The sequence below is a fragment of the Erinaceus europaeus genome, chromosome 10 (assembly GCF_950295315.1).
Source record: "Erinaceus europaeus chromosome 10, mEriEur2.1, whole genome shotgun sequence".
Lineage (NCBI taxonomy): Eukaryota > Metazoa > Chordata > Mammalia > Eulipotyphla > Erinaceidae > Erinaceus > Erinaceus europaeus.
The window spans coordinates 110,281,887-110,309,528 of NC_080171.1; the positions used below are offsets into that span (position 1 = coordinate 110,281,887).

General features: G+C 40.0%; 1 protein-coding gene across 3 annotated transcripts in view; it reads left to right on the forward strand.

The window, feature by feature from the left end:
- The window catches only part of SPTLC1 (serine palmitoyltransferase long chain base subunit 1), a 47,100-nt gene extending 22,082 nt beyond the window's left edge, over positions 1-25,018 (forward strand). For 2 of the 3 annotated variants that reach the window (XM_007539882.3, XM_060200506.1), the window contains 10 exons: positions 1,972-2,104; positions 5,364-5,493; positions 7,042-7,131; positions 7,829-7,936; positions 11,729-11,824; positions 12,446-12,542; positions 13,578-13,632; positions 18,958-19,075; positions 23,079-23,152; positions 23,628-25,018. In XM_007539882.3, coding sequence (XP_007539944.1) covers positions 1,972-2,104; positions 5,364-5,493; positions 7,042-7,131; positions 7,829-7,936; positions 11,729-11,824; positions 12,446-12,542; positions 13,578-13,632; positions 18,958-19,075; positions 23,079-23,152; positions 23,628-23,721 — 995 coding nt within the window. In that variant the 3' untranslated portion in view covers positions 23,722-25,018. Of the gene's footprint in view, positions 1-1,971; positions 2,105-5,363; positions 5,494-7,041; positions 7,132-7,828; positions 7,937-11,728; positions 11,825-12,445; positions 12,543-13,577; positions 13,633-18,957; positions 19,076-23,078; positions 23,153-23,627 lie in introns of those variants that run through there. The other variant, XR_009552136.1, reaches the window with a different exon arrangement.
- Positions 25,019-27,642: the final 2,624 nt, after the last annotated feature.

The following is a 27,642-nucleotide window of genomic DNA, read 5'->3' on the forward strand; positions in this document are numbered from 1 at the left end:
CTGACTTGCACTTCCTGCAGGTCTGATTGTAAATCTGTAGTTGGCAAAATGGATCAGAGATTCTGAGTAGAACCGGGAGTGTTGAAGAACAGGCCATGGCAGTTTTCCTCTTTGCTGCTTCCCTCCCTTGGGTTGAACATGTCTTCGCTGCACAGTGTAGCTGTCATAAATCCAGAGAAATTATGCAGCATCCTTAGTCACAAAACCGGCTTTACAAGGCTGTTATCAGATGAAATCCAGTATCTAGCTGGATGAAGAAAAAAAATGTTTTTAACTATTGGGATTAAGCAAGAACCAGATTATATAGAGATTCTCTTTACCACTTTCCAACAACAAAATAGAGATATTTGTGAGTGCTAAGGGTGGCCTTTGAGGGATGCTCTCACCCTCAACAGTTCTCAGCCTCCCACTAACCCTCACTGGAGGGATATCTGGGACCCCCTCCTGGACTTTACAGTACACTTCAGAACTTGACTTCCACTGTTTGTCTCAAAGATAGCCTGCCTGTGCTAACTCTGATTTCCCTGCTCTCTCCCATGAAGCGCTAATTGGGGGTGGTTGGGTGGGGTGGTAACTCAGCAGAGAGGCTGGAACTGGGAGACACCTATACCCTTCTGGTATTCTGATCTGCTTCTTCAGTTTTCCCTTTTAATAGTTAAATGAGCCAAAGCAAATTTTAAAAAACCTTTGTCTTCCCTGGGTATATCTTCCTTTAAGACCACTTTGAAGTCTTCTTGTTGAAAGTCAATCACTTTATTTCCGATGCCTCTCACTTCCAGGGCTTAAGAAGCCAAGATATAAGAGAGGACAAAAATCATTTTATTAATTGGGACTTGCTTTCATTATTACATCGTTATTCTTCAACTGCTTCTGTAGAAAGGACTGTATTTCACTTTATATTATAAATTTGAGCTCACCAGTACACTTAAAAAGAAATTCAGGGACCAAGAGATGACTCACCCAGTATAGCATACACATTGCCATGCACAAGAACCTGGGCTCAAGCCCCCTGCCTCAGCATAGATGGGGAAGGTTTGCAAGCTGTGAAGCAGTGCTAAGTGTCACTCCTCTCTGTCTCTCCCTCCTTGCCTTTCACTCTTTTATCTGGAAAAAAAAAAAAAAAAAAAAAGTCCACTAAGAGTGGTGGAATCATGGAGGCACAAAACCCTAGTGAAATCCTGTCAGTAAAAGGCAGGGAGGGAAGAAAAAAGGAAGGAAATAAATTCAGAGGAATTTTGTTCTTCATCATGATATAACACACAACAAAATGCCAACACAAGCCATTGGAAGAGTCATCTCTACTATTCAGAGTATCTTTTTTTAAAAAAAAATGTTTTTTTCTATTTTTATTTGTTATTGGATAGAGACAGAGTAATTGGGGAGGGAGAGGTAGAGAGACCTACAGCCCTGCTTCACCACTTGTGAAGCTTTCCCTCTGCAGGTGAGGACCTGGGGCCTTCTGCACATAACCAGGTGCGCCACTGCCTGGCCCCTCACAGGCTATCCTAAAGCAAGTATGTGGAGGACGTTTTTTAAATTAGCTACTCTTTTTTCTTCCTTTTCCTTTTATAAGTGATTAATACTTACGTCTTGTTTTATCCCTTCTGCTAAAATGAAACAAAACAAACAGTTATTAATAAGTTAATACACATTGATAAAGCCCCAGTGTTGTTGCTTGAAAAAGTTAAAGCAGGTGAAGTCACTGGGTCTTGATGTCTAATGGCAAAGCGCCACAAAAGTAAAGCTCAGCGTTGGAGACCCTCCAGTAATATATTTTAACAAACGGAGTAGCAGATTCGGGTCACAGGGTTTAGAGGTAGATTTGGGCCAGTATTAACATAATTTATAATTTAAGAAACAACTTCATTTGCTTCATAAGGTGAAGATGTTAATAACTAACTGCTTATGCTATTTTCTTTACTATTTAGTAGAAGAAAGAATTATAACATTTAACCTTTTCTGTTGAAATAGATGTACATTTAGACTTGGAGGATCGCCTGGCAAAATTTATGAAGACAGAAGAAGCTATTATATACTCATACGGATTTGCCACCATAGCCAGTGCTATTCCTGCCTACTCGAAGAGAGGGGATATTGTGTTTGTGTAAGTAACTTTTCACTTACATTTCTTTTTTTTTAATGTTTTTAAATCATTTATTTAATTTACTTTTTTTTACTTTTTTTTTTATAAAATGGAAATATTGACACAGCTGTAGAATAAGAGGGGTACAATTCCACATAATTCCCACCACCAGAACTCCATATCCCATCCCCTCCCCTGATAGCTTTCCTATTCTTTATCCCTCTGGGAGTATGGACCCAGGGTCATTATGGGATGCAAAAGGTGGATGATCTGGCTTCTGTAATTGCTTCCCCACTGAACATGGGCTTTGACAGTCAATCCATACTCCCAGACTGTCTTTCCCTAGTGGGACAGGGCTCTAGGAAGATGGGGCTACAGGACACATTGGTGAGATTATTTGCCCTGGGAGGTCAGGTTGGCATCATGGTAACATCTGGAACCTGGTGGCTGAAAAAGAGTTAAGATATAAAGCAGAACAAATTATTGACTAATCATGAACCTAAGGGCTGGAATATTGCAGATGAAGATTTGGGGTCTCCGTTTTGGAAAAAGCTAGTGGGTCTATTTTAGGTCTATTCCAAGGGGCCCATGCCTTTACTAGTTTTTGCCTGAGCCTGACAGCTAACATGTAGGTAGCCCCAAGGGAGATGTTGTCATAGTTAGAAAAAGGACTAAAAAGCTCGGTCAGGGAAGAGAGTAGCTCCCAGATGTGGGAAAAGTCTATAAATATTGTGAACTGTAAACCCCATTGATTTGCTCTGGGGCCCATATTTGTCGCAGGAATTGTGTAACCTGTGCATCCCTGTAGGTCTGAACTCACATTCTGTGGTCACAGCTAGGAACATTTCAGGCTGCACTAATTTCAGGAGCCATCTTCCTCAGGTGGTAATGTTGTCCAACCTCCCTTTGGAGATTGGAACAGTCCCTACCTACCATTGTTAATCCACATTGAGGACAAGGTCCTATAGGGGCCCACAAAGGGGTCCATTATGTCGTTCCTGATGGTGATAACAAGTGACAGTGAAGAGAGGGATCTGTTAGAGATCTAGGCCCGTCATGTCTGTGTGGGAATACCAGGACTCCCTGACTAGGGCCCCAGGTGATGAGGTGACCTGGTAGTGACTAAAGAGTCATCGTTAATGTATGCCAGTCTCTTGCCCTTATTCAGCTTTTGTAGTCCTTACTTTGTCTGACAAGGTTAGCTTTGGAATGATTGAGTGAAGTGAAATAGGAAGTAGGTAAGGAGGGTATCTAAGTTTAATTAGAAACTGTTTCATTAGGTACTTTATGATGTCTTTTTTAGTTCTTTCTACTTTCTTGCTTCACTTATTGACTCACTGCAAACTATTGTGCACTTTTGCTTTAAGGTATAAACTTTCCCCTAGCTTGAATACATGTGTGCATATGCCCTGACTCATGGGCCCTTGTCTATATCTAGGTTTTGAGGTTTGTTAAGAAGTGCACCACCCAAAATGGAATTAAGGAGTCCTCTGAGCTAGGAAAGGTCTCACCAGAGTAATGAATAATGAAGCTGAAGGGTTGACATTCCACACCTGACATCTCTGGACACAGTCCAGACTGAAACATGCTGAGGTGGCTCTGGTTGCATTGTCACCTACATTTCTAACCAAAATTTCTTTGGGAATATATACATATTACAAGATCTGCTCTACCAGACATTTATGGAAACATTCGCGCTTTCCCTGGAACATTTGTGTGATAGATTTATTGTGTGCATAATCTATGTGTTTACTCATTACCTGGTTCTTGTAGGTAGCTTGTGGTCTGGGCTTGTTGTTTATCAGTCCTATTACTATTTTTAAGTTGTATTTTGACTGGTTATATTGAATGTAGTTATTGATTAACATAGGAAGTTTTAAGTCTGCCAGTTTATTCCTACCCTCTTTCTCCCAGGGGAACTCCGCCTGACACAAATATTCTCTTTTATTGTAGTTCTGCCAGACTCTGACTTTCTGATTTTTTTCTCTGTTCTCTACATCAACCATTTCCATTCTGGTTTTTTTGTTTATTTGCTTTTCAGTTCACTGATGAGTTCCTTTCTGTTTCCTCCATTCACTGAGCTTTTTGTTGTTGTTACTTTATTTTTCCGTTCTAGTATTTGTGGAGGAATTTCCCTTATACCTTGTACTTTGCTGAGACTTTCTGGTTTCGTGTTTCATATTTATTTTTTATTTATTTATTTATTTACTTATTGCCTCCAGGGTTATCACTGGGGCTTGGTGCCTACACCACAAATCCACTAATCCTGGAGGCCATTTTTCCCCATTTTGTTGCCCTTGTTACTATTGTTATTGCTGTTATTGATAATGGATAGGACAGAGAGAAATTGAGAGAGGAGAGGAAGACAAAACGGAGGAAAGAAAAATAGACGCCTGCAGACCTGCTTTACAACTTATAAATGGACCCACCCTGCAGGTGGGGAGCTGGGGCCTTGGACTGGATTCCTTACGCCACTCCTTGCCAATATTGTCACCAGCGTTACTACTAGGACTCATGTGTCTGCACAGCAAATCCACCACTCCAGTGACCATTTTTTCCTTTTTTTTTTCCCCCTTCCTTTTATCTGATAGGACAAAGAGAAATGGGTGGGGGGAGATAAAGAGATAGAGATTGACTCCTGAGGCTTGAACCCTGATCCTGTGTGTTATGATGTATACCCTTAACTGGAGCTCCCATACTTTTTTTTTAATGAATATATTTTAGGTTTATTTATGAAAAAAAGAGGGAGCAAGATTAGAACACCACTCTGTCATACACAGTGTTAAGGATCGAATCTGGGGTATCATACGTTGTAAGGAATGTGATCTACCAACTGAGTCACCTGTCAGATCATGCTACATATACTTTAGATAACATAGCTTAATTACAAAAATATGTCCCTTCAAATTTCCCGATTTAGAGTATCTTAAAATTCCCCCCTGGATGAGGTAGAGTCAACTACTGAGCATTAGTCCTATTCAGTACTGATCCTGAAACTAGTGCTAATATGCACATCATAGTAAGATACATGCTGATTTCCCCACAAGATTTAAAAAAAAAAAAAAAGTAGCAAGAGTGTGACTTTTGGAAAAGCTCACTTTGGTAGTTACGTAACTAGAAGCATATAGACAGTAGCATATAAATGTTCAAACACGTTTCACTTTTTTGCCGTGTTCTAGTGAGCGAGTAGCTGTTGATCACCTTATAAGGCAAGCATACCTTCTCTGCGCTGCTTAACGAGTCCCTTTAGACTAACTTGGATGCTTCTGTCTTCCTGCAGAGATAGTGCTGCTTGCTTCGCCATTCAGAAAGGATTACAGGCATCACGGAGTGACATTAAGTTATTTAATCATAATGATATGGCTGACCTGGAGCGACTACTAAAAGAACAAGAGATTGAAGATCAAAAGGTATGATTCTTTTGAAGAAAATTATACACTGCTTTTGTACTTTCTAACCAGCTAAATTATAGATGAAATGGTAATTTGTCATGAAAACTTGCCTGCGGATCACATTTGGATATTAAGTAAGAGTGTTTCTGGTTAGTAAATGTACTTCTTGTTGGAGTGCCAAGTCTGATTGTAATTGCCTCATCATTGCCATAATTGTAGAAGGCAAATTTAGAGGAAGTTAATCCCAGCAGCTTTCCAAGAGAGAGAGAGGAGGGGGAAAAAAACACACACTTCTGAGGTGGGGAGATGTATACTTTCAACTCAGTGCAAATAACACCAAAACTCATTAGATGTTAAAGAGGTGTGCCTAGTGAATTCAAACTAGACTTACTCATATCAGAATAAATCATATCATTAGTTAACCAGTACAAACAATAGCAGCTGCTCTAACTTTCTGGGTAAAGTGAGACCATTTCTCTTTACCCTACCCTTCATCTGGAAGCTGAGCAGCTGCTGTCTTTGCAGAAAGACTATTTCATCTTGAAGCTTGTTTGCCCTTCTTCCTAGTCCCTGCATTGCCCCGGGGGAAGATGAGGCAGGGCAGGAAGCTAGTCCTTGGTGTTCTCTCTAGAATGCTTAGTAGCTGTGTTCAAAGAATCCTGTTAGAATTAACATATCTTTCCATCTTATGATTTGGATTGGAAAACCTTTCCTAGTTTCTTAAGTTCCACCTATAAGTGATAACATCTAGTATTTATCTTCCTCCTGGCTGACCTGATTTAACATGAACCTTTCAGATTCTGTTTAAGATAAGGCAAAGAAAACGGTTCATTGTTTTTAGTAGCTGAGTACTATTCTATTGTTTACATATATTACACCTTTCCTAACCGCAAATAGGGCTTTCCTAAGTCTTTGGATAGGCATTTTTATTTATTCTGGCCATTTGCCTGCTGTTTCTAATGGGCCCAAGTCCAGGAACAGATTCCAGATTATTCAGGACCTAGTAGGTTTGCCTCTATGTCCTTGTTCAGCGCACTTTTGCTTTTTCTTGGATACTTAGAGCAGGGAACTCTGGAAAATGTAGTCTTTCCCTCTCTTAGTAGTGGCTTCTTATCTACTCAGGTGTGCATTTCAAGGCTCATGGAGCAGGGGTACTAGGCAGTAGCAACCTATAACACTGCTATGTAGCCTTGATAATATGACCCTTATTGTTACATAAAACATTTCCATTTCCCCAGCAAGTTCCCCAGGGCCTCCTTCCTAGTCATTCTGGGTTTGGGAAGTTTTGTTTGTGTTTTAACATTTTCACAGTGCTTAAACGGTGCATGAGCATAAGGTTTCCTGGTTGATTGTGTGACCTTGTTGTGTCAAAGAGAGAGAAAAAAAAAAAAACACACTTCTTTATCTCAAAATAGTAGGATCTCAGACCTTGATCTTTAAACTCATTCAGACTGTTTTAGTGACTAAATCTTGTCAGATGTAAGTGCCAACATGTCTGTAACTTACTTTCTGTTGGGGGTAACTAAGATTTAAAATGTTTTTGTTTTTTGGGTTTTCATCTAAAAGAATCCTCGAAAGGCTCGGGTAACTCGACGTTTCATTGTAGTTGAAGGGCTGTATATGAATACGGGAACTCTTTGTCCTCTTCCCGAATTGGTGAGTATCCATGCTTACTCATCTTTTTAACAGCTATACCATATGATAGCCACACCTTTTGCTTATGACCACTCCTATTTATTTTTCAGTATTAATTTACTGAATGAGAGGTATCAGAGCACGTACACATTGTCGGGGATCAGTGTATAAGTGCCTGGGGACCTCATGCCTGTCAAGCATGCTGAACCACTTCCCCAGTCACTGACTACATTTAATATCCAACATCCTGTCACATTAAATTCTCAAGCAAGAGGTCTTGGGTTTTATCCCCAGCAACACATATGCCAGAGTGATGCACTGATTCTTACTCCAGTCTCCTCTCTCTAATTAATAAATACATACTTAAAAAATAATAATATCTAACATCTTCTTGCCTTGGCTTAGTATCATGAGCACATCGTGATCATAAGGAAGACAGTTTAACATTAAATGCCGTTGCTGGCCTATGACAAGTAGTCAGTAGGTTTCAGTCCAGCATAACCCAAGGAATCTAAAGATGCTAAAGGATTGCAGCTGCATATATACAAGCATGCATAGATGCGATTTCCCAATGCATAGATAAAATCTAGCGGACTATTTGAAGAGCATAGGTTAGCACCTACTGTTTTTTCTCCTCAAGTTTTAAGTTTGTTCTCTTGAATATGTTGTAGAGGCTGCTAATTATTAATATTTTAAAGGTGTGTTTCATTTAACACAGGTTAAATTAAAATACAAATACAAAGCAAGGATCTTTCTGGAAGAAAGTCTTTCGTTTGGAGTTCTGGGGGAGCATGGTCGAGGCATTACAGAACATTTTGGAATCAATGTAAGTTCTTTCTTTTACTTTTTGTTTTGTTTTTAATATTTAAACTTTCTCTTTTATTTTATTTGATAGAATGGAGAGAAATTGAGAGGGAAGGGAGGGAAAGAGAGAGAGAAGTACCTGTAGCACTGCTTCACCACTCACTCAGCTTTTCCCCAGCAAGTGGGGACAAGAGGCTTGAACCCAGGTCCTTGTGTATGGTAATATGTGCACTTACCCAAGTGTACTACCGCCTGGCCCCATAAGTTCTTCTTTGAAGCATTTGCTCTTAGAAAAATATGTAGTTGCAGGGGACCTGAGTGGTGGTGCAGCTGGTTGTGCGCACAAGGTCCCAGGTTCAAGCCCCTGGTCCCCACCTGCAGGGGGAAAGCTTTATGAGTGGTGAAGCAAGGTTGCAGGTGTCTATCTCTCTCCCTCTCTATCACCCCCTTCCCTCTTGATTTCTGACTGTCTCTATCCAATAAATAAATAAAGATGATAGGGAAAAAATTTTTTTTAATGTGTAGCTGCACCTTCTGGACAGTTTTCACAAGCATAAAACATCCCCCATCAGCTACTACATCATTGTTCAGCTGTGGGCTATGACTTCATTGAACCCAGAAAAGATCTGGTTGACCATCCCTGCAGATCTGTCTTCCCTGAGAACCTATAAGCTTAAGGCAGTTACTCATAGAGCTTGTATTCTCTTTATTTGGTGTTAATTGACCCTGCATTTTGGTGCTTTTTCTCTGGAAAGAGCTAAATATGCCTTAAAATCAGTAGTCCCTGGGAAGGTATTTGTGATGGAATTCAAAGGAATGTTCTCTTCCGCATTTAAAATTCTCTGTGGTGTGTGTGCATAGGGGTAGGGCAGTAGGGTCTTATTGCCTTCACATACATATTGTCTCCAAAGTACCACTGGCACAGACTGAGCAGAGTTCCTCAAAGCCCCAGACAGTTGGAGTGAGTTTGTCACATTTTCTTTTGCTGCAGGAAAATGAGTCTCAACTGTCCACAGCCTTCACAGTTGGCTCTTAACCACAGAGAAGAGGAGTAGCCCACTGCAGAACTTGTCTGCACCAACTACCTTGTAGAGTCAGTGGAAGACTTTTTCCAATTTCCCATTCATGAAGATATTGCAACCTTTGTTCAGAAAAAGAAGAAGAAGGAAAAACTATAAAATCACCCTAGATTATCTGCATCCTACCATACAAGCAGTCCTAGAGACAAACAGAAGAATGTCAAAATAGCTCCCTTGGGTAGTTTGCTGCTTTGCCCTGTGCATAGCCTAGGTTCAAGCACAGCTTCCACGGCATTGAAAGAAGCTTCAGTGCTGTGTTTTCTTTCTCTCTTTCTCATGCTTTTTCCTATCCTAAATAAGTAAATAAAGAGCAGAGGGAGTCTGGTTGTAGTGCTGCAGGTTAAGTGCCAGGTGGCGCCAAGCGCAATGACCAGATGTAAGGACCCCGGTTTGAGCCCCCAGCTCCCCACCTGCAGGGAAATCGCTTCACAAGCGGTGAAGCGGGTCTGCAGGTGTCTGTCTTTCTCTCCCCGTCTCTGTCTTCCCCTCCTCTCTTCATTTCTCTCTGTCCTATCCAACAACGACGACATCAGTAACAATAATAACCACAACAATAAAACAGCAAGGGCAACAAAAGGGAAAAAATAAATATTTTAAAAAAATAATAATAAAGAGCAGAATGAGTATTGTTCAATGTTAGATTTAAGTATACTTCTCAAAGATGAGCTGGCGTCCAGCCATGCAATGCCTCAAGGAATTATATCATACCAGAAGTATATAATTTAAGTCAGTTGCTCTAGGTCATTTTTTAAGATATGAAATAATAAAATATGAAAGTAGACCAGTTTCATTACTTCCATTTCCCCCCCTGTTCTCAGAAATTGTCGCAAATATGAGGATTTGAGTACAGGTGCAGGATGTTTATTCCAGTTCAGACAAATACTGGAAGACTTGAATCAAGCTTCATGGGACAGATGTTTAAGCAGTGACTATTCGGTTGTATTTGAGGATTTTTTTTTAAGGTTTATTTATTTATTTATTTACTCCCTTTTGTTGCCCTTGTTTTATTGTTGTAGTTGTTGTTGTTATTGATGTCGTTGTTGGATAGGACAGAGAGAAATGGAGAGAGGAGGGGAAGACAGAGGGGGAGAGAAAGATACACAGTGAACTTCTGGGGCACCTTAGGTCCATTCGCTGGTGACTTGCTTCAACTTTGGTGAAAGAATCAACTATGATAATATTTGGATGAATTTATTTCACTTTTGAAAAAGTGAAAGCAGTCAAGCAGTGGCACACAGGTATAGTGGACATAGTACCATGTGCAAAGACCCACGTTCAAGTCCCTAGTCCCCACCTTCAAGGGAGGAAGCTTTGCAGGAGTGGAGCAGTGCTGCAGGTGTCTCTTTCTCCCTATCTCCATTTGTCTCTATCAGAAAAATATAAATAAAAAAAAATATAAATAAAATAAGTAAATAAAGGAAAAACAAAAGATGGAAATAAATGGCCACAAAAATCAGTGGAGTGATTGTTGAGGTACTGAGCCCCAACAAATCATGAGGAAGGAAAAGAGGAGGAGGAGGAGGAAAGAAACAAAGGTTAACTTGAGTATAGAAATGAAGTGCTTGGGCTTGGCGGGGGTGGGTTGCACAGCGAGTTAACGGTGCAAAGTGAAAGGATCCTGGTTCAGGGGAGTTGCTTCACAGGCGGTGAAGCTGGTCTGCAGGTATCTTTCTCTCCATCTCTCTGTCTTCCCCTCCACTCTCGATTTCTCTCTAGCCTATCCAACAACAATGACAGCAATAACAACAATAATCATAACAACAAAAAACGGGAGGTAGAGGGAAAAGATGGTCTCCAGGAGCAGTGGATTTGTAGTGCAGGCACTGAGCCCCAGCGATACCCCTGGAGGCAAAAGAAAGAAGAAGAAGAAGAAGCACTCAAAACTGACAGATTTATTTAGCTAAAGTCTTCCTGTACAGAAAGCAGCCTAGACCATTCTTTCAGTAAGGAAATACAAAATTAGTATCAGACAGCTTTGAATTTCACCTTCTTTTAATGTTTCTGTCTCTTTTACTATCAGTGCATGATGAAATGGCAGAAAAGTATAAAGATACACCAAAATTGGGGGCTGTGTGGTAGCACACCGGGTCAGCACACATGGCACAAAGCACAAGGACCGCTGTAAGGATCCCGGCTGGAGACCCCAGCTCCCCACCTGCAGGGGCGTCACTTTACAAGTGGTGAAGCAGGTCTGCAGGCGTCTTTCCCCTTCTCTGTCTTCCCCCTCATCTCTCAATTTCTCTCTGTCCTATCCAACAACTAGGACAGCAATAACAACAGTACTAATAACAGCAGCAACAATAAACAACAAATGCAACAAAAGGAAAAAAAATGGCCTCCAGGAGCAGTGGATTCGTAGTGTAAGCACCAAGCCCTAGCAATAACCCTGGAGGAAAAAAAACAAAAAGTAGTGTAAAGGTAATCTAAGGTGATTTTATATTTTATAATTGAACTTTTTAACAAAGGTCACAAAACTATTATGAATGAGATTTGAAGAAAGGTTCCATTTGACTCTACATGTTGTTAGGTGCAACCAGGTATGATAGTTTCAGAAGCAAGCTTTGAAATAGTTCTTTTTGCTACAGATTTTGTATAGTTTACCCTTTATTTTCACGTAGATTGTTTGAATCCAAATGTTGACTTGATTGGTGCTGAATTTCTATCTTCATGCTTGACAGTGACTCTTTTTTCCCCCTCTACATTGAGAAATAACTTCTATTGTCCTTTTCTGGCAGATTGATGATATTGATCTCATCAGCGCCAACATGGAGAATTCCCTTGCTTCCATCGGTGGTTTCTGCTGTGGCAGGTCTTTTGTAATTGACCATCAGGTAGGTTCTGTATATAAACAAAAAAGCCAAAACCAACTGCTCCATTGATCATTGCCGAATGTAACTTATAATTACAAGATTTGATCCCAGCATTTAAGCTGTATGACTTTTTTAGTCAGTTTGTTAAAAATCAACTCCTAGGGAGTCAGGCGGTAGCGCAGCGGATTAAGTGCAGGTGGCGCAAAGCAAAGCCCAAGGACCGGTGTAAGGATCCCGGTTCGAGCCCCCGGCTCCCCACCTTCAGGGGAGTCACTTCACAGGCGGTGAAGCAGGTCTGCAGGTGTCTGTCTTTCTCTCCCCCTCTCTGTCTTCCCCTCCTCTCTTGATTTCTTTCTGTTGTATCCAACAACAACAACATCAATAATAACTACAACAATAAAACAAGAGCAACAAAAGGAAATAATCAGCTCATAGTATTTATATTTGGAAGTTCTCTCCCTTGAAAACAATAACTTGCTTTTATCGCATGCATAATTTTTACACCTGGTAGCATCTTACCCCTTCACTGTTCAGTAAGTGGTGTAGAGACTTGGCACCTTTGGTTTTTTTTTAAATCCCTTCTCTCCCAGCTCCTCACCTGAAAAGCAAAAGATAAATGTTTGTATTTTTGTTATGTTTCAGCGGCTTTCCGGCCAGGGATACTGCTTTTCAGCTTCATTGCCTCCATTGTTAGCTGCTGCTGCAATCGAAGCCCTCAACATCATGGAAGAGAATCCAGGTATAACCTATAAACCTAGAAAGTTAGAAACACCATAGTCTGTGAGAACTTTTTGGAGGACTTAGCCTGAAGAACTAATTTACTGGATAAGAACTGGCTCAGAATTACATTATGCATTATCAGTTATAAGAAGAACGAAGTGAGGAAGTTGTTCCTGCCTCAGGGTTTGATTTAAATTTTCTGTCCTCTTCCTGGACCAGAACCAAAGTGAGAGTGGTGGGCAGAGGTGCCCAGAGGGGGCAAGACATTGGCCTCAGACATTTTCATTTCCTAGAAAACAGTTATCACATGGTTTACTACTTTTTGAGAACATAATCCTAACGAGCCCCTAATTTTGAATGTGTAACTGCCGTCTAATTTTTCCCTTCCAACTCTGAATACCAGTTAGTGCTGAGGGCCAAATGTAGCTTACCAAGAGAGTATTTGATGAACTAATTAGACTAAATTTAAATTGACTTTTTTTTTTTTTTTTTAACTGGGAGAGTATCTTTTGGTCATAGCATGTTTTCTACCAGAAAGGGAAGAAAAGGTCTTTCCTTGATTTCTGAATTTTCATCATCAGTTTTAGTGATGTTTAGGGAGTCAGGAGATGTAATTCACTTATCAGACACCATGTACTCCCACCTCCAGTTCAGATATTTTAACTTTGGTTTTTCCTTGAATAAGAAGAAATTGTTTGGGGAAAAGATCATAAACATTAGCTTATGACACTGATTTTTACCAAACTGCTTAGGGTCTAGGAATAAACAACATATTTACTTGCTTTAATTCTTTAAATCTTGATTGTAACAGTAGAGAGAGAGAGAGAGAGAGACCTCAACTCAGGTTTTGCTGAAAGTCGAGTAGGAAGATGAGATGATGACAAAAGATAAAAATTCAGACTTTCAAAGGAGTTAAGCTGTCTTCTTACGTCATCAGTACATGGAAGATTTGCAACACTTTAAGTTGGTAAATTTGAGCTCTGTCTGTAAAATTATTTTGAGATTATTAGTATCTTTCAAATATGCCAACTAAAAATTTTTTTTGTGTGTTCAGCTATTTTTGCAGTATTGAAGGAAAAGTGCAAACGAATTCATAAAGCTTTGCAAGGGTAAGTTTGATTTATCTTGAACGGACTTGAAGCTGAGCTGCATCACATTTAAATAACTTATGAAAAGTTTTGTCAGCTCTCTGATTTTGAGTATATTTGATAATATTGGGTCAGTTTCACTGAATTTTAAGTCAGAACCTAAAGACAGTTCATATTGGTCCATGTGTATGAAACCAGAGCACTTGTCTTGCCATTGTTTTAAAGAATTCTGAAATTTTCTATAAATGATGTTGAGTTCCTTAACAAAAGTTTATATCAGTACAAATAATGCAAAGATGAAAAGTCAGGTGTCAGGCAGTGGTGCACTGGGTTAAGTGCACATAGTACGAAGCACAAGGGCCCGCGCAGGGATCCCAATTCAAGCCCCTGGCTCCTCACTTGCAAGTGAAGCAGATCTGCATTGGATTCATAGTGCAGGCACCGAGCCCCTGTAGTAACCCTGAAGGCAAAAAACAAAAGAGAGAGAGACTTAACAGTCCAAGTCGCCCCACATGTTAACATCAGAAGTAGGTCAGAAGCATAGAAGATCAGAAGGTCAGGGTAAGCATAGAAGATCCTCTTACATCTACATAAATAAAACGCTGTGTGTTATATAATTAGCTGATAGTGGATCCATAGTATCTGCATTACTTTCTTTTAAAAATGCTGAATAGAAAGAAACAAAACAGGAAGACTTGAACTTATAAGTATTTGTTTTTAATGGCATAAAAGTGGTTTCTGGGAGTCGGGCGGTAGCGCAGTGGGTTAAGCGCACGTGATGCAAGGCACAGGAACCGGCTGAAGGATCCTGGTTAGAGCCTCTGGCTCCCCACCTGCAGGGGAGTCGTTTCACAGGCGGTGAAGCAGGTCTGCAGGTGTCTCTCTTTCCCTCCCCTCTCTGTCTTCCCCTCCTCTCCATTTCTCTCTATCCTATCCAACAACGACGACATCAATAACTACAACAATAAAAAAAAAAATCAAGGGCAACAAAAGGGAATAAATAAATAAAAGGGGGGGGAGTGGTTTCTAAGAACTTCAGAGTTCATGGGGAGAAAATTGAGATTGGCGATGTTTCAAGCAGATAAGGATTATAGATGTGGTCCAAGAGGTGGAACCACAAGAATGAGGGCCAGTCCCCAGTATTACCTGTGTCAGAGCTATACTCTTATTCTCTCTCCCCCTCACTCCCTTCACTAATAAATAAAGCTTAAAAAACAAAAGGATGGCATATTGCCGAAGTTATTTATTTTGTCCTTTCCTAAGGTGAAATATGCCCTTCTTGTGATCTGGAAGCTAAAGACTACAAACAGAAAAAGGACAGTTGATAAGTTAATTAGTAGGCCGCAGCTGTTCAAGATAACATGAGGGGTAGAAATAAAGTTCAGGCTGTGTCTGCTTGATAATACAAACGTTTCTGCATGATTTATGGTAGAGATGTTATTTTTGTTTCTTCCGGCTACTTGGTTTATGAAATATTAATGTACCATCATAATCAGCACATGGGAGTCACTGTAAATTAGTACCAGCCTCAGGTACCCTTCGTTCTAACAGGCAATATCTAATTTTTTGATGGCGACAGAGAGAAATCAAGGTGGAAGAGGGAGGTAGAAAGACACCCACAGCACTGCTTCACTGCTGGTGAGGCTTAAGTCAGATGGGGACCAGAGGCTTGAACTTGGGCCCTTTAACACTGTCATGTGTGTACTCAACCACGTGTGCCACATCCCCGTGGCTTTCCTTCCTTACTCTCCTCATCAGGACTCTTTTTCTCTGTCACCTTGAAAAATTGCTTTCTTAACCCCTGGGTCCTTAAAACATATCATGACACCTGTGTGTGGATGACACACTCATTTCTGTCCCCACTTCTTCCCACCATTGTGTCTTTAGTTCTCAGTTCCATGACTTCCTCCATACTTCTACTTGAAGCATCCCGCGGGCTTCTCACAGTAAAACAGTGCAGCTGTGGGAGTGGACCTAGATGTTTAGAGAGCAAGAAAGAGAGAGAGACAAGAGAGAAGCATATTTCAAATGGAGAACGAAGTCCAGATGACAGGTTCCATAGTACATGGATCTTGTCATCCACAGCAGGAACTAGCCTCAAATCATAAACGCCGAGTCCAGAAGCAAGGAGGTCAGCAGTGGTGACTCAGTACCTGTGAGGAAGTGTGCCAACTTTGGTTTTTTGGGTTTTTTTTTTGAAAGTAAAAACAGCTAGGTTTACCAGTTTGTATGCAAGAACGAGAAGACTCAAGGAATATCTTAAGGCTTTCGATATGAGATGGAGTTGATGGAAAGTGAGATAGAATTAGTTGGGTAAGTTAGCTTGTCGGGATTTTGGTGTTGGTTATGTTGGGCTACAGATACCATCCTATGGCAAGTAACACGGTAGAAAGAGCAGTTAGTTAAACGATTTAGAGTTTAAGGATGAGGACAGGTGGAAATCTGTTTTTAAGTCACTACTGTTTTGACAGTAAAATTATATCTTTCTAAGTTCTTCCAGGAGAGAATATACCCTAAAAAGATTGATACTTCGCTGTGTATGAATTCAACAGATGTTAATTTAAAATTTACAAAGGAAGTGTGTTTTTAAAGCATTATTGCGTAGTTCCTATGGTTAGTAAAAAGAACTAATCTAGAAGGACCCCTACATTTCAGAAGACCTAGATGCTAAGATTTCATAATTCAAATCAGCAGCCTAGTTGTGTTGCTTTGTTTTGTTTTGAGGGAGTTCCTCAAAATGTCAGCCTATATCTAAGAATGTAGTGGTTATTGATGGTGGTGGGGATGGAGACACAGACCTTTGGTGACAGGAGTGATGGGGGGGAAAAGCCTGTACTGTAAACTGTTACTCAGTAAAGCTCAAAAGTTTTAAAAGAGAGAACCTAACACATAAAGGAGAAAAACATAGTGTTTAAGAGGGATTGGAGGGCAAAGGAGAATGGTCTCTGGTAACTTACATGATACTTTTTAAATTTCATTTTCTCCCCAGAGAGAGATTGGAAGAGAGAGAGAGAATAAGAGAACTGCACCAAAGCTTCTTTCAGTGTGGTGAGCACTTGACTCGAACTTAGCCTGCACATGTAACAAGACAATTCACTACTCAAGGAAATATTTTGCTGGCCTTTCACATGATACTTGGCATATGGAATTCATTCACTAAAATCTTAAGTACCGAACATTATCTGAGGAATCAAACTACCAAGTGTTTTATGTTCCTTTTGTTAAAAGGATGAACACCTTTTTTTTTTTTTTTGAGAAAAACAAACTCAGTGAAAGCAATCTAGAATGAATAGCCCAATTGCAAATAGTCATATATTCCTATTTGTATTACCACTTGTGTTCTTGTATATAGGTGAAAATCCAATAAAATACATATATTTTTTTAAAACTAGAGAGTGACTTTAGGGCCTTGTACATGCACGTACCACTGTTGAATGGTTCTCCAGTTCATTTTATTTTTCATTCTTTAAAGAACAGTAGATTTAAATAAAGAACAGTAGAGTGAAAGACACCACCACAGTGGTCCACCATCAGTGGAATTTCCCCCCCACTTGGTCCAGCTCTGTTCATTTGCTTCCACATAGTGCCAGAACTCAAACTTCAGGCCTTGCACATAGTAAACCACACACACACACACACACACACTATTGGATAAGATTGCTCCCATCATCCAAACAATATTTTTTAAATATTAATTTATTCCCTTTTGTTGCCCTGGTTGTTTTATTGTTGTAGTTATTATTGTTTTTATTGATGTCATTGTTACTGGAGAGGGCAGAGAGAAATGGAGAGAGGAGGGGAAGACAGAGAAGGGGAGAGAAAGATAGACACCTGCAGACCTGCTTCACTGCCTGTGAAGTAACGCCCCTGCAGGTGGGGAGCCAGGGCCTCGAACCGGTCCTTGCGCTCTCCAAACAATATTTTTATGAGAAGTGAAGTGAACTTTAAATCAACCTGACTTAATAATATGGTCTATAGTTCTTGAATTTCTGTGATGACCACCTAGAAAATACTGGATTTCACTCCTAAAATAACCTGGTTTTGTTTTTGTTTTTCCCCTCCTCAGAAACAGCAGATTTACAGGTTTTTATTCTTGGGGGGGGGGGGGAAACAAGTAATCATAACTCAAGTAAAAAATCTGCAATAAGCATACAAATAAGGAAAATAGGGGCTGAGAGAGAGCTCCGCAGGCAGGTTGCAAGCCTTGCCATGTACACCGCCCACATTTGAGACCCAGAGCCACACAGGAGTGTTGAAGCACCAGGGAGAGCTATGTCTGCTGTGGTTTCTCCTCTTTCACTGTTTGTCTCTCTGAAGTAAGAATGAAGAAGCTCAAACCTGAGAGCAGAAAAATCACACATGCAGGACACCCTAACACTGCAAAACTAAAAAACTAAAACATTCACAATGTCAAATCACCCCTATGAAGTATGTGAAAATAACATGCAACAAAGATTTTGATAATAAGCAAGGAGACATACATAATATTATCAGGTGTGTCAAGTATCCCTGAAGGATACAGAAAAATAACCCTTAAAAAAAAAAAAAAGGAGCCGGACGGTAGCGCAGTGGGTTAAGCGCTCGTGGCGCGAAGCACAAGGGCCAACGTAAAGATCCCAGTTTAAACCCCTGGTTCCCCACCTGCAGGAGGTCGCTTCACAAGCAGTGAAGCAGGTCTGCAGGTGTTTATCTTTCTCTCCTCTCTGTCTTCCCCTCCTCTCTCCATTTTTCTCTGTCCTGTCCAAAAACAACAATAGCTATGACAACAATAACAACTACAACAAGCACAACAACAAGGGCAACAAAATGGGAAAAAATAGTCAACAGGAGCAGTGGATTCATAGTGCAGGCACCGAGCCCCAGCAATAACCCTGGAGGCAGAAAAAAGAAAAATGACCCTCTCCTAAAGTGACAGTTGTGGAAGCCCTCTCTGGCTTAGGAGAGGAAACGTGAGGTGAGGTGAGGTAAGGGTCAGTGCCTTGAGACTGGGTGGTCCTATAAGGAGGGGCCTACCTAAAACTAAGGTGGGCAGAGGAGCAGGTCCTGTTGACCTTCTATGCTTTCTGTGACATAAGAGTCAGAGGAGTATCTGGAGCAGAGAGCTTTCTTCTCTCCATACTCAAAGAAACAACACTGCAAGGATTTACCAAGCTCAGAAGCACCACATACAATTTTACCGTTTTCATTGGAATTCAGATCCCACCACATGATGGATGTATCGTGTAAAATCACAAACTTCTGTTACAACTGTGGACCTCAGCAAAACAGACTTTGTAAAATTATTTATATGTACGATGTCATTGAACCCAAAAGAGATTTATGCTTGGCTGTGTTTCTCTCCTTCAGCATTTCTGGATTAAAAGTAGTGGGGGAATGTATTTCCCCAGCATTTCACCTGCAACTAGAAGATAGTACTGGGTCTCGAGAAAAAGATGTCAGACTACTTCAAGAAATTATAAATCAAGTAAGTAATTATCCCAGTGAGTATCTTTGTACCACTTTCACCTAAAACCCAAGTGATTTTTTTTTTTTTTTTTTGGTTATTTTTAAGAATATTTGTTGCTCTAAGAAACAAAGTACAAGGTAAATTGCTGGACACTTCATTTATCCAAATACCTAATCACCCCATCTGGCCCTGCCCACCTGAGTCTGTAGCACATCTGTACTGACAGCTATAGTGTGTTCTGTTGGGCCAGTCAGCTCCACTGAAGTTGTGTTCTGTTTCACATTATACTAACGTACATTTCGCTTCTATTCTGCATAGCCTTCCAGAAAGCCTATTTGCTTACTATTTACAAAGTTCTCACACAGGTACATACATGCATTCTGTAGTGAGCACACCTACTCCTGGGGCAGGTGAACCCTTGACATAGATCAAAAACAGTTGTGATGCTCTTATAAAAGGGGAAAAAGAAAAGAAAGACCAGACCACTTACCTAATTTAGAAGATTGATTCGTATATGTTTATCTTGAAAGTGATTTTTGCAGCTCATGATTCATAGTTTAGTAATACAGTACCAGGAAGATCCCTGTGAAATGTGATATGAAAAAAAAAAAAAAAAAACAGACTTTAAAGGAAAACCGTCATACTGATTGCATTTTTTAAAGGTATTTCTTTTATTTATTTATTTTTTAATATTTATGATTTATCCCCTTTTGTTGCCCTTGTTGTTTTATTGTTGTAGTTATGATTGATGTCGTTGTTGTTGGATAGGACAGAGAGAAATGGAGAGAGGAGGGGAAGACAGAGGGGGAGAGAAAGATAGACACCTGCAGACCTGCTTCACCGCCTGTGAAGTGACTCCCCTGCAGTTGGGGAGCCGGGGGCTCGAACCAGGATCCTTGTGCTTTGTGCCACGTATGCTTAACCTGCTGCGCTACCGCCCAACTCCCTGATTGCATTTTTTTATCTTAAGTGTTTTTGTCATGATGTTACTTAAATGTGTACAGACAAAAGGAAGTATAACATCCTTGTGATTAATTTTTTTATATAAACTTAAGATGGAAATAAACCTGTAAGATAATTTGAAGCTAAATCATCACACAAGTTAATTTCAAATCAATTACATTACCCACATGTGACAGTTGAGTTTTCTTCATCCTCCTCCTCCTCCTCATCCTCATCATCATCATCATCATTAATTTGGCCTTTGCCTGGGCGTCACTGCTCCAGATCCACTTTTTCCAGAGATAGGGAAAGGCATTCATCACACTGAAGCTTACTCAGTTGCAGCGGGAGTGAGACTCAAACCTGAACTGCTTGTCCGGCCAAGCAGGCACCTTCCCAGGTTGACTTATCTTGCTAGCCCCTTAAGTGATCTTCAAACAGAGTCGCCTGGTGGTGCAACTAATACGAGCAAGCACTTGATGCTGCATGACTCCCGCCAGCTTCTACACAGTGAATCCATTGTCGTGGGGTATGAACTTCCCGCTTCCCGTAGATGCCAGGGTACCCACTGTCTTTCTACATCCACTCTTGTTTTTGTCTCTAGATATAAAAGCAGTTAAAAGTCTGCCAGAGAGAGAGACTCAGAAGAGCTCAAGTAAATGAGCTGACTCGGTAGAATATATTGTGCTTAACTTATTCTCATAGCCAGAAAAGAAAGTGCAAACAACTTGAAGATCCCTAAATTTCATCTGTGGGACCCAGCTCCATATTAGCTACCTTTGAATATGTATATAAATAAGGAAGGGCCTCTGAACAGGGAGCAAAGTAATATCTACAAATCCTGTGGAGAAAAAAAAGAAAAGATGTGATTGGGGTGGGGGAGACAGCATAATGACTATGCAAATAGACTCTCATGCCTGAGGCTCCAAAGTCTCCCACACCACCATAAATCAGAACTGAGCAGTGCTCTGGTTTAAAAAAAAAAAAAGGAAAAGAGATAGGATTATTTTCTTGGCATCATCACACCTTCCACTTTAAAAATCACTATTTTGATTCTCTCCTTTTTCCTTTTCAATATTGTAGAGAAAATAAAAGACTCCTGGGGCCAGGAGGTGGCACACCTGGTTAAGCCCACATATTAGTGTTCAAGGACCCTGGTTCAAGCCCCTGGTCCCCACCTGCAAGGGCTGCAGATGTCTCTCTGTCTCTCTCCTCTATCTCCCCTCTCATCTTAATTTCTGTTTCTATCCGGTGATAAATGAATAAATAAATAGTATTTCAAAGAAAAGAAAAGACTCCTGATAGCCTAATTCATTTAACTTTTATGGAACTCAGAGATTTTGCCAAGTTTTTATTGAGTTGCTTGACAGAACACTGTTTTTACAAACTGTGAGATATTTTGTACTCTTTGTTAACTAGCCAGGGCTAGAAACAGAACCAGTCCAGATGTTTTTAAGAAAAGTAAACTTTTCCAAGTATTCTTCCAGAATGTGGTGTCGGCTGAAGTCAAGCACTGCTGCTTGGTAGTGGTTTCCATCTTTGCCAGCAAAGGGAAGTCTGCCTGCCACCTACAGAATGGCTTGTTCTTGTGCTCTTTTCTAAAGAATTGTTTGTTTTATGAGAGCGACCAGAGCACTGCTCAGCCCTGCCTTACGTTGCCTGGGGGGAGTTTGGCAATTCTGGCATGCAAGTCTATTGCACTGTCTTCACTGTGATGCTGGCCCCTTTCTGAATGAATTGTCTCCCTTTTTTTTTTTTTTTAAGAGAGAAACTGAAAGAGATTGGGGAGACAGAGAAGGAGGTGCCCTGCAGGACTGTTCTACTGCTCACGAAGCTCCCCCCATCTCCAGAGATCAGAGACTTGTTTTACCAGGTGCTCCACTGCCTAGCCCCAGGATTTTATTTTATTTCATTTTATTTTTTAGTAGATCTTTACTTATTTTTTTAGCACTTGGGTAATTAATTTTTTAATTGTTCTCAAGGTTGTCCAGCCATCAGTATGTAATTCTAAAACAATTTCCTTAGCCCCAAAATAAACCCTTCAGACTCATTATCGTGTGTGTGTGTGTGTGTGTGTGTGTGTGTGTTTGCTTTCTCTTTCTGTCTTTTTTTTTTTTTTTACCAGAGCACTGTCAGCTCTGGCTTATGATATGCAGGGGATTAAACCTGGGACTTTGGAGCCTCAGACATAAGAGTCTCTTTGCATAACCATGATGCTACCTACCCTTGCCCTATTTGCTTTCTTTCTGTAGAGTCTCAATTTTTAAAAGTATTGAGAGGTGGTTAATTTACATGAAAGTTGTGCAAAAAATATATAAATGACACCATACTCTTTATTTCTTCTGAAACTTTATTTTTTAATACTTCTTTCTTAGAGACCAAAAGAAATAGAGAGGAAGGAAATACAAAGGGAGAGAGAAAAGATGCTTGCAGCCCTGCTTCACAATTCCTAAAGCTTCCTCCCTGCAGGTGGGGGCCTAGTACTTAAACCCAGCTTCTTGAGCATGGTTCACATTTGCTTTCAGCCAGGTGCCCACCACCCGACCCCTGACACCATACTCTTAGGTGTTTGGTAGCACCTTGGCCAAATGTAGCACTTCGGGGATCAAAGGTATTGCTAATATTTAAAGTATTTGAAATTTCTCTAAATAATTACAGTGCATTATTCCCAAGTTCAACTCTTGTTTAGTTTGCAGGTTTGTTCATGCTGTTTCCCTCTCTCCTAACTCTGCTGTGCCTAAAATAATAACCAGAACTCCTTAAATTGAATGAAAGTAAAGGTCCAGCCTCTTTAGTTGTAGCAACCGTACCTCGGAGTGGCGATAGCCATGTGGACTAAGGGCTTCTGTACTCACTAGTGCACAGTGAACTCTCCTGTCAGCACACAAGTTTCAGGAGGACAGCTACTCAAGACCGAGTTGATGCTTGTATGTTGTTGTAGTTTTGCGTTCAGCAGTTAAAATTAGAAGAAAAAAAAAAAATGAATGAAAGCAATGTTCAGGATAGCGCTTCAGTGTAGCTTCCTATAAAAGTTTCCTCAGTACCTGCATCCAGGCTTCAACTGCTTTTCTTCACACAGTGCATGGACAGGAGCATCGCCCTGACTCAGGCGCGCTACCTGGAGAAAGAAGAGAAGTGCCTCCCACCCCCAAGGTTAGTGGGCAGCAAAGCATGACCTTACTTTTCTACTTTAAATTCGATAATGTTTTTAGAAAACGGTTGCAAGACAACCACAGAATCAAGAAGACTGTGTATCACTGAAGTATATGTAATACAGTAGACTTTCAAGAACATAGTGTCAGGAGTTGGGCGGTAGCGCAGTGGGTTAAGCGCACGTGGTGCAAAGTGTAAGGATCCCAGTTCAAGCCCCCGGCTCCCCACCTGCAGGGGAGTCGCTTCACAGGCGGTGAAGCAGGTCTGCAGGTGTCTGTCTTTCTCTCCCCCTCTCTGTCTTCCCCTCCTCTCTCCATTTCTCTCTGTCCTACCCAACAGCAACGACATCAATAATAATAGTAATAAAACAAGGGCAACAAAAGTGAATAAATATATTTTATTTTAAAAAAATGAATGATGGATTGGATAGTCTCTCACTTGGTGATATGTGTCTGTGTCCTTCATTATTTCATAGCATCAGAGTTGTGGTCACAGTGGAACAAACAGAAGAGGAACTGGAGAAAGCTGCGGCCATAATCAAGGAGGTGGCCCAGTCCATCTTGCTTTAGTGGAGTCTTGGGCCAGGTGGCCACCTGCCACACAACACACAGACAGACCTCTGAGTCATTGCAGAGCAACCTGGATGAAGGCTTGTGGAGATTTGGTGGGATGTTACCAGATAGTGTGGATCTGAACTCTGTATAACCATGCTGGTTATTTTTTTAAAAGAAAACATATTGAAAAGCCCAGGAACTTTTTTTTTTTTTTGAAGAGAAAAACTAATGACAGCAGAAAACTAGTATTTAAATTGTGCAATTTAGTACTATTTAAATGTTTTATTTTACTAATGTTTTATATTGTTTTGTTGTTGTCATTTAAAATGGAGCCTCGGTTTATCTCCTTTCCCTTCTAATCTGAAAGATTCTAGAAGCACTCCTCAGATATTTCATAGAGAAAAATTCTTTAGGCATTAAAGCTTAAAGGAATACTTCAACATATATTATGCAAAATGTATTTGAAGATCTAATTCAATCACATCTTAGTCTTCATGTGAAGTTCAATGGTGGCTAAAAATAAACACTTTGTGTGATTATTATAAACTTTTCGTTATAATATATTTGAATCTTAGAGTTTTTATATGAATTAAATGTTGATGTTGTGCCATTTCTAACAGTTAGTTTTAGCATCCCTAGCCAGAGAATATACATTATATTTCCTAAGTAAGCAATAATTTAAATCAAATACTATTTTATCTTAATATAATTGACATTTACATTTATTATGTGTTGACTTCTAACCTGCTTCAGGAAGAGAGTTATTGTGATGATCCCAAAATATCAATGATATCTTTGATATGTTAGAATATCTTGAATGTATTTTTTTCTTTTTTGTATAGAGGTTTTCCCGGGGACATATAACTTTTTCTAAACTATGGAAAATGAGACTTTTTTTTTTCTTTTCACTAAAAAATTCCAGTATCTAAAAGAAGATGTAGAAGCACTAAAAAAAAAAAAAAAAAGTTAAAGCTATACTCTGGCTACCTATTTCTTCTTCAAAACCAAGTTGGGTGGTTTAAATATTTGTAATAATGTGCTACAGATAGCAGAGAAATGATATTACACTATCCTTATTAAAGGTGAAAGAATAAAATTATAAAGATATATATGTCAATTTTTATAATCTATTCATACTAATGAATGGTCTTTAACATCTTATAAATCACATTTTTTAATGCTCAGTTTCTGTTTTGCTCGAGGTGTTCCGTACAGACGTGCCTTGTGATTGCTGCCGCTTTAGAGAGTATAGTGTGCTCAGGGGGGTGAGTCAGTTTTGTTTTTTAATGAAATAAACCTACATTCCTGTTAATCAAGTCTACCTGCATATGTAAGCTATTGTGGTTTGGGTGGTGTGTTTGTTTGTTTGTTTTTCTTTTAAAGAAAATATAAATCTGCTTCATTGTCTTTCTGAAGTCAAAATGGCTCCATTTTTCAAATGGTCAGAAGCTCCTGAAGGAAATGGTGGAGCAGTTCACATTGATTTCGCATCAGTCTTGGAAGCACTCCTACATTTTAAAGTTATCAAAGTCTCTGTATTAAAAGCACAAAATGACCACAGTCCAGTAGTGAGCACACCACTAAGCCTCTGCTCGAACCAATAAACATGTAAAATGCTGAGGGAGAAGACAGTAATCCCAAATCTACAGCAGTTTGCACATTTCTCTTCTAGAAACACAAGTCTGACATACTCTGTACTGACTGTGTTTACAAGGCAGTAGCTAGAATGAGCAGCATGGGAACCATGTGGAGCTCGGCTCGGTTCATTCAATAGTTATCCACCTGGCAGTAGGAAACTACATAGCTGCTCCTTTTGTTGTCTGCAACTAGGTATTAACCCAGAGAAAGTGGAACTTTGAGGCAAATTAGGATGGAGATTTTATGTGTGTGTGTGTGTGTGTGTGTGTGTGTGTGTGTGTGTGTGTGTGTATCACTCAGCCAACTCAAAATTCCACTAATTAGACTGCATTTATCTTCTGTACCACTAAGAGAAAACTGTACTCTATAGTACATTATTAGTTGTAAGATACAGCTCAATATCAGATACACTGTGGGTGGCAAATGTCCATTTTTAAATCTGTGATGGAAGACAACAACAGTCATCTCACCTGATGCCAACTTTCTTTGTAATATTAAGCCCAAGTACCAAAAGCTAAAGATTCAAGGTTAGATTTAGATTTAAGGTTTAGATTTCACTCTGAAATCTAAAATAGCTAAACATGTTTAATATTGATATAAAAGAAAGTAGTAAAGGAGAGGGAGGTACAAGAATATGGAAAAAGCAAATCATATTAATAATTCCATTAGAATGTGATTGAACTGGAAATTACACTGAAAAGTGAGATTCACAGATTTTTTTTTTTTTTAGTATGTATTTACTCATTAATGAAAGAGAGAACCAGAGTATCACTGACACAAGTGTTGATGGGAATCAAGCCTGACCTTATGCTTGAGGATCTAACACCTTATCCACTATACCACCTCCCAAGCCATCAGACTAAATCATGTTAAGAACCAACTTTGTTGGGGGCAAGACGACAAAAGAATAAGAGTTCAGTCCCCCCACACCATGACAAGCCAAAGTTGAACAGTGCTCTGGTAAAAATTAATTAATTTAACTTTGTGTCACATTTGACACACATAATTGGTAGAAAGAAAAGACATGTAAATAATACCAAGGCTAGATAGTGTGCACATGTTACAATGTGCAAGGACCCAGGTTTAAGCCTGTGGCCCCTACCTGCAGGGGGAGAGGAGCTTCATAAGCTATATATATTGCAAGTGTGTCTCTGTGTCCGGTGTCTCCCCCTACCCTCTCTGTTTCTGTCTCTATGCCAATAAATAAATATCTAAAAAAGAAGAAGATAATAATACCCTGCAGATAGTGACTATAAGAGACCAGAATCAGGGCCAGATGGCATGCCTGGTTGAGCACACACATTACCATGCACAAGAATCTAGGTTTTTGAGCCCCCGCTCCCCACTTATAGGGGTGAAGCTTCACAGTGGTGAAGCAAATACTGGAGGTGTCTTTTCTGTCTCTCTCCCTCCCTGTATCCCTTTCCCCTCTCAGTTTCTCTCTGCCAGAAATAGTGGATTTGCCCTTCAGGCACTGAGCCTCAGACATCCCAGATGCCGCTGTGGCAAAAAAAAAGGGGGGTGGGGGTGGGGTAGAGAACACTGTATCCTTTGTTAATACTACAAAATAAGACTTTAAATACTGCTACAAAAAAAGATTTTTCATGGCACCTGGTATTGGCTCGCCTGGTTTGGCATACATGCTATGGTGCACAAAAGACTGGGTTCAAGCCCCCAGGCCCCACCTGCAGGAGGAAAGCTTCACAAGTGGTGAAGCAGGGCTGCAGGTGTCTCTGTCTCTCTTCCTCTCTATCCAACCCCCCCCTTCCTTTCAATTTCGGTCTGTCTATCCAATAAGTAAATTTTTTTTTTTAATATTTCAGATTATGTCAGCACATAGAAAAATGTAAAAATTATAAGTAGTAGTGCTCTGAAAGGATAGTCCTAAAATACAAAGCAAAATTGACATTTTTTGACATTAGAAATAGACCATTTAACAATAGAAATTTAAATAGCCTACCCTGAGTGTAGATAGTGCAACCAGAAAGAAAAATGGTAAGACTATCAAAAAATCTGAATGCCATCAATCAGTTTGGATAAATAACATTTATAGGCTACTTCACTCAGATTCCAGAATAGTCTTTTCAACTGCGCATTAAACATCTTCCAGGATAAGCCATCTCAGTACATTTTAGAAGATAAATCAAAAAGTACATTCTCTCTATCTTTTTTTAAGATTTTATTTATTAATGAGAAAGACAGACAGAGAAAGAACCAGACATTACTCTGTTACATGTGCTGCCAGGAATTGAACTCGTGACCTCATGCCTGGAAGTCCAATGCTTTATCCGCTGTGCC